Below are 12,069 nucleotides of genomic sequence, written 5' to 3'. Positions count from 1 at the left end.
AAATACGGGACAAATCGCGTCCCGTATTGATTCAGTAAGGGACAGTGCATTTTATTTTGAGTGGAGCAGGAGAGCAGAGTGAAGCAGGAGAGAGGGCAGAAAGTGAGGAGAGTGGAGTATGTTCTAAAGTTTGTTTTGCAGTCAAGTGTCACTTTATTTCATATTTTTTAATTACCTATTGATATTCACTCCGACCACCGGCGTACTACGCGTGCGCACCACCTAGGTACAACAAAACCCTTTCCCCCCGCTGCTAAAAAAAATCCTAGAGGAAACACTGTACTGTATTCTATAGCATGTCCTGTGCTTGTGTGTGTTGTTTGCATTTCCTGCCCAGGGACAACAGAACAAATTAGCTGGAAGCAAACTCTGGTGCAATTTCTTAAATTGTGCATTGTGCCTGTAAAAGTAAACAATGACATAAATAAATGAGCATCAAAACTTTTCAGAGATATTAAGGAAATTTAATGGAATTTGAATCAAAATTTGCATGTAAATACTTGAATGCAAACCCAGCTAATGTTTATCCTCTAACCCTCTTTCTGTCTCTCATTCTATGGAGCAATGTCTAATGGTTTAGATGACCCTGTTTAAACCCAGGTATTAAAATTTACTGTGTCTGGATATCTTATCTGGATAAGGAAAAGTGCATGTTGACAAATAGTTTTGCCAAAAATGAGATTCAATCACAATGCGGGCAGAATGCAGACATTCAGAAGGCATTGAACTACCAGGGGTAAATGCAAGAGCATGATTGGATCGCTCATTATCCAAATGTGCAGATGCAGATGACATTTTAATACCAGGTGTAAATGAGTTAAACTTGTCACTGGGTTGCCTCAGGCACCAGCTCACCGGCTTTTACCAATACACAGGATCTGATGCAACTGCTTTCCACTATTAACGCTTACACTCCCCACTAGTAACACTTAAATATGCTGCAGTGATGCCTGTATCCATGTTGTGACTAGGGTCAGGTAATATCAGTTTTTCATAAAATGATATTGTCTCCTTATTTTATGATTTTTATCATGGTATTGTGAAAATAATCTCTCAAGGATGCAAGTCAGTCATGCCTTGTTTATATCATAGTATAAATATATCATTGCTTCCATCCTTTGAAGCTGAAGAGCTGCCAAACAGCTGCAGTGGCATTTCTCTTTAATTTCCCTACCTTCCTCTCAGAATGCCACTGAAATTAACACAGTTGGAGGACTGAGGAGTGCAATACTATTGGCACAGTAATACACAATAATTATTAATACTAATAAAAAAAAAGAATCTAAAATTATTTGAAAATATTTACATATGGCCATATTCCTCACTAGACAAAAAATCAGAACAATTAGGCTATAGTACAGTTTGTCCAGATATGTTAGGTGTCCAAATGAGAGCCATTTAAGTGATTCAGTGAACCTGGGATGCAAAACCAAAATTACTGTTGTTCCTATGGCTCAAGATCAATATTCTCAAATATGATTGTTTTCCAAAGTCAAAACTAGAGAACCACAATTCTAATCTATGATATAACATTACTATAAAACTAAGTTGCTCCATAGACAATAGGGAGGCAACCTTAAAAATCGGATTTATTAATCAAAACGTTCATTTTTAATTTTGAGCCAGAATATGTACCTAGTTTACGAGAAACTTATTCTCTGACTTGTCAGTCATCTTTTCCATTTCACCATCTATGGAGGTGGGTATGACATTACAGAATATGGGGTGGGGTCGAGGCATTTGTCTCATTTCTGACAATGGGAGATGGTAATAAATGTTAAAAATAATACAGATTTGGCTGTCTTAGGGCGCAGGGATAAATTTGGTGCTATTCTTAATTCAGTGAATTCTCTATTGTTTTGCTTCCTTTATAGATGATGGTTGTGGCCATGCACTGCTGGGTCCTGACAGTGGGGTCCTGTCTTCTAAAAACTACCCCAGCACCTACCCCAATAACACCTGGTGCGAATGGCACCTTCGGGTGCCAGCGGGAAGCCAGTTGGTGCTGAAATTTGGCGATCTGGATATCGAGGCACAGGACTGTCAGTCTAGCTATGTGAGGATCCGGAAGGGCTATGGAGCAGAGCACGGTGAGACAGCATGGACCCTGGATGATTAAGACCTTGGCCCCCAGACTTAAAAGCAGCACTTAATTTCCTCAAGAGCAGCCTTATGTCCATTTAATATTTGAGATTCTCCATGTGCTAATGTGTCTTAGGGCAAGATCACCTCACCTTTTCTTTGGTCCGAACCAGATGAGGCTGGTCCATAGGGGCAGGGGACGATGCACCTGCTCTATTTTTTGAGAGGAAAGAGGGAAAAATATAACTGTGAAATACGTTTGAAATTAAACCTTGAAAAACCTCAATGTCATTTATAAAAAAAACATTCTTCTTTTCCCTTAGGGAGAAAAATCCACTACTGAAATTCTGAAAATCGAAACGCCTCAACAGCGACTCCCAAAGGCAAGAGGGAAAATGTAGTCTAATGCAGAGATTGTGAGGAGGATAAACCCTGCTGTCCTCCGTTAGCGCAGGTGTTATCAATTTAATGGGTTTAATTTTCTTCCTTGTTACGTATAGTCTACATAATATATTGCTTCAACTGAGGAGATCTTCCCTTACTGATCAGCAGCCAGAATATAATATTTACATCATCCATGTCCAATCAAGGAGTGTAGGATTTTCTACCCATCTGACAAACCCATCTGATTTTTTAGTAGATTGGTGTCAGATAGGAGAACAATAGAGAGTAGGATTCAAAGTGCATATTGTGAATAAAAAATTTCAAACTATCAGGACCGGTGGACAATTGGGGCATCCTGGTCTAAGGTCTAAGGCATATGCCACATAACCGCGACGCCCTCAGTTCGAATCCTAGGACCTATGTTGCATGTCACCTCCTAATATAACCCTATCCAGTCTGTCTCCACCGTGAACTTAGTGTCATTCTGACTTGCAGTTCATAAGAAGAAGGTTTTTCAAAAAATCCAAAATGGCAGGAACATTTTTTAGGTGAACTTTGAAGGTTATAGAGGCAAAATTTTCGGTGCCATTTTTTTGTTTCTCTGTGGCAGTTGACCCAAACTATCTAAATGTCAAAATGGACAAGCAGTTATCAATGTATGGATGAGTTATTGGACTAAATACAGGAAAAAAAATAATGAATAATAGAAATTCCAGCAGTTACAATACACTGCTTTGCAGTGGAACCCTAATTACACTGGTATTATCTGTTAATTCTGAATGTATGCTATTGATTTGACAGTTTTTGTTGATTAACTGTGTGATTATGCTAGAAAGCGATAAGTGAAAGTTTTAAGTGGTTTAATGGGCTTTTCCTCTATTCTGATTGTTTTAAAATTAACCAATATGAAACCTGGACAGTGAAGCAGAATTGAACCAGACGGGAACCAAAACATATTAGTAATATTTTCTACTTTCTATCATTAGGCAATCATATTAGTAAAATATTCTACTTTCTATTTCTATACTTCTACTTCTACTATACTTCTATACTTTGAAGTAGGTCTTTATTTGGATAAGTATAGGTTGTTCACATTTAAGGCTGATTTATACTGTAGTTCTGCGCTGAACTGTTGCCATAGCTACGTCGTAGGTCTTTGCAGTGCTGGTGTAGCCTGCAGAGGCTGCTGCCATTGCTTACGTGCACCTCCCCCAAAATATAACTGTACGTAGGCCGACATAAGATCGCAAGAACTGGGTCCGCTTCGAATTTCCTCCTACCTGTATCTGGTTAATGTCCGCTGAGAGTGACAGCAACATGGAGCAGATCGAACAGAGACTAGCTGAGGAGGTTTCACAGATATGTTCATTTGTACGATACCTCATCTCCAAATTATAAAGATTACCTGATGTCACTGAATTCGTGTTGAGAAATATCCCAGAACATGGGTTTCCAGAGATGCCAACTGTTACGGTTTACCCATAGCAACTATGGAATTCGACCCTCTGCTACGGGGCTACGGGGAAGATCGCAAATCCTACGTTTTTCTGATTTCCTAGTCCAGGCAAAGCAAGTGCTGCACCTATGGGCCCCACCAATCAGAAAAATCAGCTTAGAAATCTGTGGAGTTTAGTTGAATGAAGTGAGTATCTCTGTATGAAAAAATGCACCCATAAGAAATAGATTTGATAGGGCTTTATTTAATCAGTGATTGAGCAAACTATAGCACTTAAATCTATCATAATGGTGTACTTGTACATTTACTTGTACATTTAGGTTCCTGCTTGTAAAAGTTTTGCAAGTTTGTAAATTCAGGTCTATGGTTGCAAGTTTGTACATTTAGTACATGGCAAGTGTCATGTCAAATGCTGAATAACCCCCATGTTAAAACTAAGTGGAATATTGCTTTAAATGTCCCATAACATACACTTTCCAGTGTTATTTTTCATGTCTTGGACTCCAATAAACAACGTTTGTGTGGTTTAATGTACCAAAAACACTCTCAATCCGTTTTTTACACGTTCATGCCCCAGCATCTTTCAGAGCCTTGCCAAGAACAGGCTGTTTTGGCTGCTGTGTCTTTAAGGCTCATTAATATTAACGACCCTCTGGTCTGATTGGCTAACTGTTTCTTGAGTCCAGCACGGAAATCCATGCCCCCACCAGCTACAGGCGATTAGCTGTAGGCTAGCGAAAACGCCGGTAAATAATGGCAGCAGCTCAAGATAATCTGGTCCAACCTTACATGTTTGAGCCAGAGTCTGATCCTGAAGACAGCGAGAGAGAAGACAACAAACAACCGCAACAAGCAGGACGATTACATCAGAACGTTTCTGAATGGTAAATACATTTAAAAAATATTTTTTATCCTTTGTTGGTGTATTATTTCTTACAAAAGAAGAGTGCGCACTATCAAGCGTACAATCAATGTTGTGTAACTTATGCTACACATTCTGAAAGTGTGTTTTTTGTAGGTGTTCCGTGTAGTTTCGGTTATTTCTATGTTATTGTCAGAAACAGATTCCAATATAGAAAAACGTAAAGACAAGGAATTTCTCGTATTCCTGGTCAGAAATGGCAAATAGAAATTTTATAAAGGACTTGATATTCCTTTTCTCCTCCTTTCTTTCAAACAGAAAATGAAATAAACAGGTTTCTTGACACCCGGTTATGACCAAGAAATACACGGGCCTTCTTTAGCGTAGGCTACACTTCGACTGCTAGAACAAGTACATTTGTTTTGTAATAGAGAAAAACCCTGAAAGAGATGTCAATGCTGCCTGTCAGGGGAACGTTGAACTGATATGTTGCTACCTGGGAATTCTCCATACCCTTGTAGCTACAATGTGATAGATTGGTATTGTAACTTACCAATAAAGATGACCTTTTCAGACTATACTACATCTTTCCAAAGGTGCACCTGTGGGAATTGTGCCAGGATGCCCACTGAACAAGAAAACGTATGCTGCAAGGAGACACCCAAGGTGCCTACACTACATACTTGCAAATAACTATCTGTGTTGCTTGCATAAATCTTTACATTCCTTCAACAAATGAGCATAATCAGATTAGTGTTACATCATATTTCCCTAATCAATAGGTTATAAGACGAATTAACCAGGTACCAGGCCCTCCCACATGTATGATCCTTCACCCTGGCCTAGAGCCTGTTTGTTTGAATGTGTATTCCCTGCACTCAACATTTACAGAGCTGACTATGGGCCTCTAAGGCTTAGAGGGATAGAAGAGTTAAGTCTTGCCATTACCTTGCACATACATCAATATCTAGTTGTGTACATACCTATAGGGGTTAGTAATACAGAATTTATCAGCAAATGAAATTTGAAGATCAAGAAAAATGTAATGTGACAACAAGTACTTGCAATAGTAAAGAATTTTATTATGATACATTTACAAAGAATGAAAAACAAATGTTATGTCAATGGTATAACACAATGTGTTGACACAACTGCTCTATAGCCACACTGTATGCTCTGCCCTTCCATCAGGTGTTACAGGCATCTGGCATACAGGAGTTTTGTCAGCTGGTGCTGGGGCTATCTGGGCCGGAGGGTCAGGGTCGTCATTCCATCGTGTGTGGTCTTACATATTCGACGTGAATTCCCTGATGCAGCTGGCCAGTATGTTGGATTTAGACCTGCCCTCGACTGAAGCGAGACACGTAGCCAGCAATGACTTCATCCTTTGGCGATCTATCGTACTGGGAAGAGAGAGGCTCTGGGATGTGAATCTTCTCTACCTCCTGCATGCAGGGTGTGGGGTCATGGAACACCTTTTTGAAAAGGAGTTCCATCAGTTCGTTGATGTAACCTGAAAAACATTATTTCACCAGCATTACTAAACTGTAAATATGTAATTTTTATATTGAGAAATAAATACAACTTTTAATAACTCACAGTATGTTGGCTCCGTTTTCACTGGTTTTGCAGTGCATTCACCCTTTTATGCCTTGGGAAATTTCACCTTGTAGACAGGCTTTCCGGCAGATGTTGACGCTTGTGGGCGGTGAGCATTTTCATTGAAATGCATAGCTGCCAGGTACAACCTAAAAACATAAATATGTTCATTATACTTGAATACAATTTTATACAAGGATCTGCCTCATTGTTATTTAGGTAGGCTAAACTATGGAAAGATATGAAAAATGACACCAGTTAGCATTTAGAACATGGATAGATGTCAGCGTCATAAATTCATTTTTAAAAACCTTATAAAATACTTCCTATTTGGCCAGGTGGCTTTCACAGTTTGAATGCAGTGGGCTGTCAGGACATACCTGCACAGCATTCCAAGAAAAGGAAACACCACATTCTTGGGTGCGAAGCGTAGTATCACACTGTGAAAAGCCTCTAGAGAAGAAGTCTGGTAGTGTGGGCTCAGCTTCTCCACATCTTTGAGGACTCTCTTGCTGGTCAGGACCTTCTCAACTTTGAAGAGTGCCTTTGAACCTGGAATAACCAAAACATGATGATGAAATGGATATAAAAGTTAGGAGGCAGGAGAATGCGTGTACCTTCGTATCAATCGTTTTACTCATTTAAATGCAATAAATTAAAATGTGACTAATTTTGGTTAGTCTGTGATGCAAACTATAACTTGAGCAGAAAATATAACAACATACAAATGATTGCATTTGGAATACACACCTGGTTGGAACCACTTGCTGCGGTCTGTAGACGTTCGGTCTGGATGTTCACACTTTTGGAAGATGGGGTCATCGTGCGTGTGGATGTCTTGAATGTGGTTGATGAGTGACTTCCACTTTGCCACTTTCTCTGGTCCTGATGTAGAGGTGGTCGCACTCCAGTAGATGTGGTTCTTGATGCTACGCTGCCACTTTTTCACCAACTGACAATCCTCCTCTCTGCCGATCTTGTTTAACTTCTTAGACAACCCTGATAAAGTACAGTTTGATGAAGTGCAAATTAAAACTTTTTTTTACATGACCACATGTAAAAGTGGACACAATGTACAATTAAATCTCTGTGAACCACGACATTAGATGTTATAAAAAAAAAAAAAGCAAGACAACTGTTACCTTTCTCCAGATGCCAGACATCATAGAACTGTTTGATGTTACGCTCCTTCAGAAATTTCTGGCTCTGCGGGTGATGGTCAGTGACAAATGTAGTCCAAGGTCAGATCACTTGCCTCCAGAAGTTCCAGGCTTCTTTTCAGACCCGCCAGCTCCATGTGGTAACTACCTCCCACCTCATTGCTCTTATGGTGGAGAAAAAAAAATACAAAGTATTTATTGATGTGTTCAAGTAAGAAATGTAGATAGCCTATATCGTACATAAAACACCGTTGTTGTGGATAGTAATCCATACAGCAACATGACGATAACACATAAATGAATCACTGGCGTGGCGGATATTAATCCACAAGACAACGCAACGTGTAAATAGCCTATATTGTACATAAAACACAGTTGTTGTGGATAGTAACGTAATCCTTCCAGCAACATGATGATAACACGTAAATATAAGTATTGTCAGAGCCATTGTGACACTACTTTGTCTTTGCGTTGGTCAACAGGTTTATCACCAGTGTACAGTATACTCTGCCTCCTCAATAAAACATAAAATATGTTGCCGAAATACTTACGGGTTGCAGGGTTTGACTTGGACTGGGTTGCGGGTTTGGCGTAGGGCCCAATAAAGTTGGAATGGCCGTATCCTTCAGGAGTAGCTTCTTGGCAAATCCCGCATTGTATTGCGCCTGGTTGAGGAAGCAGTCGGTGCTAAAATGAGCTGAACAAACACTCAAATTCTGGCTAACACTCGGTGGAACTGGGGAAAAAAGAAACTTTAGCCACTCGTTTTTAGTGTTTAGATCCTTTGGAAGGTTGTGAAGGGAAACGTTTGTTTCCCGACAGCCAACAACGGCACAATGCTTTCTGGACATCTTTCTGCTGTTTCTGCTATGCTATCTACGTGCTATGCTATGCTAGGGTTTGGTCTTCCTCATTCAGTTGCCGGGTGGGCGATGAGGGACGGTCCTGTAGGCGGGCATATGAAATGAGCGTACCTTTGTGACGTCACAAATTTACGGAAGTCAAAACAGCTCGTTTGGAGGCATATTTTCTTTACATGGCTGGTGTGGATTTAGCTGGGGACCATGTGTTTTGATACTTCCATGATGTTTAGATAGCACATCCAACTCCTTTATAATCAAAGAGACAAGGGAAATCCGGTTTTGCACGTTATGGGACCTTTAACAAATGAAAAAATAAAAAAGTAAAATAAACTGTCTACATTTAAGGGCTTAAAAAGTATTAAAATGTCTTAAATGAAGGTATAGTAGACATCTTATTTAACCACACAGTGACAGGTTTCTTTGCACTTTATGTCCACTTTTAGATTAATAGTGTAGTAGTACAATATGCATCTTACCGGCTTTCCAAATGTCCTTTTTCTTATTCTGCACCTTTGTAGTTTTACAACTTTTTTTAGCTATGCTTAATCAGAAATTGGCTGTTTTTTGCAGATCTTTGTTTGTTTATTCTGGTTGTTAAATTGGTCTTAAATTTAATTCCCGGCAGCATTAAAACATTCTTAAAACATAATAAATTTGGCTTTCTGAAATCTGCAGATACTCTGGATTAATCTGATTGGTGGCGTGTCTTTTCTCTGAAATAAACTGCTGCTCCCTTCATATAGATTAGGCTTATTGCGTAGCCCTAAGACACATTCTAGGATACTAGGATGCACTGCATTCCTCAATGCTGGTTGTCTCCTGTGTAGAGTTCTGCTCACAACTGTGTGTTATTGACATTAGCTGTTAAATCTCTTTGTTTCAGTCTATGGAAGCTTCTGTGGTAGTCTAAAGTCCTACCCCAGAGAGCCCCTCCACACAGAATCCAGCCAGCTCATCGTCCAGTTCCGCAGTGGAAACCACATCTCTGGCCGAGGCTTCCTGCTGTCCTACTCTACAACCAGCCACCGAGGTGAGTTTGTTATTGACAGAGATTGTCGGACAGTAAGGGAAAATTCCCTCTAACGTTACATTCAGACAGAACATGGAAAAAATTTTGAGGCACCAGATGAAATTTTTAAACTTCAGACTGAAATTTATTTGATGTAGTAAAGCGAAAGCCAATTAGCATCAAGCAAGAAAAAAGAAATAAAAGACTGTATCCCACATAGTCTCATATTTATGTTATAGGCCTAGTCTACTTTATAGGTCTGGGAAAAAACATGAGTTTGTTTTCCCAAGCTTACGGGATTACGGAATACAGGCCTGTTCCTCGCATTAGGCTACCTTTATATTTACATAAGGTAAACAACAGCAGAAGTGTGAGTTTAGAGAATAAATAATTAAAATGAAACATGAACTAGTTTCAGTACAAAGTGAATTTTAGGGCAACAAATATCCTACAATCAAGTGTTTGTTGTTATCTAGGCCTATCTTAAAGGTTTCTGGCAAGAAATATGAGCATGCTAACTTTTGCTTCGGCTTTAGGGCACTACAGAATGGTGAAACAATATTCCCTGTTGTACTGAACACCAGGGTTGTAATCATATATTGCAATATTTTCACATGACAATATTGTGATATCGTTTTTATAGATATCGCCCAGCCCTAAATCAAAATGGCTAGGTCGTCCTGCTGCTTTCTGGTCCTTACACTGTATGTCATGACGCTAATTTTGCTGGTTATTTTTCAAGTCGAGTAAAGTGAGCCGAACCTCGTTAATGTTTATCCCAGATGGAGTGAAGGAAGCAGGGTGGTCATCCTGTTGTTGCTGCTGATGTCCTGTTGTTGTGAATGGCTCTCCTCTGTCAGTCTGGCCTATTTTTAACCACTATTGTGTTTCCCCACAGATCTACTCACATGTCTAGACAGAGGCAGCTATTTCTCAGCACCAAAGTACAGGTGAGATATAGGCTGGAGTTTGATATACAGTATGGACCAGTCGTTGTGGCTCAAGTAGTACTGCTGAGTAGCTGTAGCAATAGCAGTAGTAGCACTAGCAGCAGCAGTAGTTGTATTAACAGTACTAGTAGTTGTAGCGGTAGTAGGAGCAGTAGTAATAGTAGTAGGAGTTGAAGTAGTGTATAAAATGAAAAAAATGGGATGGAAATATGCTATTCTGTTCCATTCTTGTTCTGTAGCCAAAAATGGTTTAGTAGTGTAGTAATAGTGTAATAGTTTTAGTAGGGTAGTGTCATTAGTTAACTACACATCATAATGACAAACAACTATAATAGGAACCAATTTAGTTGAACTACCACCAAGCTACTGCTTTCTGAGGTAAAATCAACAATAAAATGTCAAGTCAAAAATGTTTCAGCTGAATAGTATAAATCCAGTCATCCTGTTTTTGGAGTAGAGATCAGTAAGGCAAGGCAAGTTTATTTATATAGCACATTATATGTAGCACATACACAAAGGCAATTCACAAGGTATATAAGACATTAGATAAGAAATACAGGACAAGCTAAATAAAAACAAATAAAAAGAGAATAAAATGTGTAAGAAGAGTATACGTATGGCTATGTCTCTAAACTATTGGTGACCTCCCAGCTGTAGTATGCAGCTGTTGAGAACTAGTTGTGTTGTTCTGTTTTTGTGTCCAACATTAGGAAGTACTGTCCGGCTGGATGCAGAGGTGTGGAAGGGGATGTGTCTGGGGATGTTTCTCACGGATATCGACATGTAAGTTACTGGATCAATAGTCTTTGCTATCTTTTGTATTGTTGGCACTGCCAGTTTTAGCAGATTTACCATCAGATCCAGTCTAATCATTAGAAGCAGTGGTATAATGCTGTTGTCTGAGGAAAATCTGTACTTCCAAAATGTCAGAGTTTCAAGGAGTTAATAAAACTTCCTTATTGTCAGACACATGCATATTTGCCATTATTCAAATTTCAGCCTTATTTTCTGACAGACAGGCGTGCATTTTTGACATTATTCAGTTGATTCGGAATGGTATAGCCTACATGCCAACAATTTGGTTCCAGCACATAAAGGACCACGCCATCTTTGAATTCAACACAGTTAAATACAGTCGTCAAAATTGGAGTCACAAGGTTTTCATGTGACAACAGCATTGATCTCTGTTTTCACCATCATGATTATCTCTATAATGTAAAACATTAGACGCTTCAGTCTTTCTGAAAGCTTTCATAGGAGTAAGTATTGTTTGTGTTGTGTTTTGCTGGGGACCCTGTCAGTGCATAATAGGGTTTTCCATATCGAAAACTTCCCTTCTTAGTCACTCTCAGACAAGCCTACACATGTTGATAAACTAGCTAATCTGTTTATGTAACCAACCAATTTCCCACATTTCTGGCATCTCTGGCAGTTACATCACACAGGTCAAGCAGTTAAAAACTAGATTGTGTGTGTATGCATACAAGCGTGCTAACCGTGTCATGTGCTTTGACTCAGGGCATTTAGGGTTTAGGCCCCTCAGATTTCAAGAGTCAAGAGTCAAGTTACAATATTCTTACGCACATGGGTGCTACCCATAAAGCTGTTTTCACCAGTTTTGCAACTGCTGGACGTTACGTTGGCAATAAAGAATGTCCCTGTTTTGTCTGTCTTGTTTGGGTAGCCTATCATCTGCAAACTGAG

The 12,069-nt window shown here is 39.4% G+C and overlaps 1 protein-coding gene and 1 long non-coding RNA gene across 3 annotated transcripts in view; both read left to right on the top strand.

Moving 5' to 3' along the window:
• Positions 1–12,069, top strand: part of dcbld1 (discoidin, CUB and LCCL domain containing 1) — a 47,233-nt gene that overhangs the window by 17,991 nt on the left and 17,173 nt on the right. For both annotated transcript variants that reach the window (XM_078289941.1, XM_071899459.2), the window contains exons 2-5: positions 1,875–2,090; positions 9,290–9,436; positions 10,314–10,365; positions 11,076–11,148. In XM_078289941.1, the coding sequence (XP_078146067.1) occupies positions 1,875–2,090; positions 9,290–9,436; positions 10,314–10,365; positions 11,076–11,148 (488 nt within the window). The remainder of the gene's footprint in view (positions 1–1,874; positions 2,091–9,289; positions 9,437–10,313; positions 10,366–11,075; positions 11,149–12,069) is intronic.
• On the top strand, positions 4,490–6,368 carry LOC144542758 (uncharacterized). Its single transcript, XR_013507444.1, has 3 exons — positions 4,490–4,806; positions 5,381–5,450; positions 5,976–6,368. It is a non-coding gene; the product is annotated as an uncharacterized LOC144542758 (long non-coding RNA).

The sequence above is a fragment of the Centroberyx gerrardi genome, chromosome 18 (assembly GCF_048128805.1).
Source record: "Centroberyx gerrardi isolate f3 chromosome 18, fCenGer3.hap1.cur.20231027, whole genome shotgun sequence".
Lineage (NCBI taxonomy): Eukaryota > Metazoa > Chordata > Actinopteri > Beryciformes > Berycidae > Centroberyx > Centroberyx gerrardi.
This window is presented reverse-complemented; position numbering and strand designations above follow the sequence as displayed.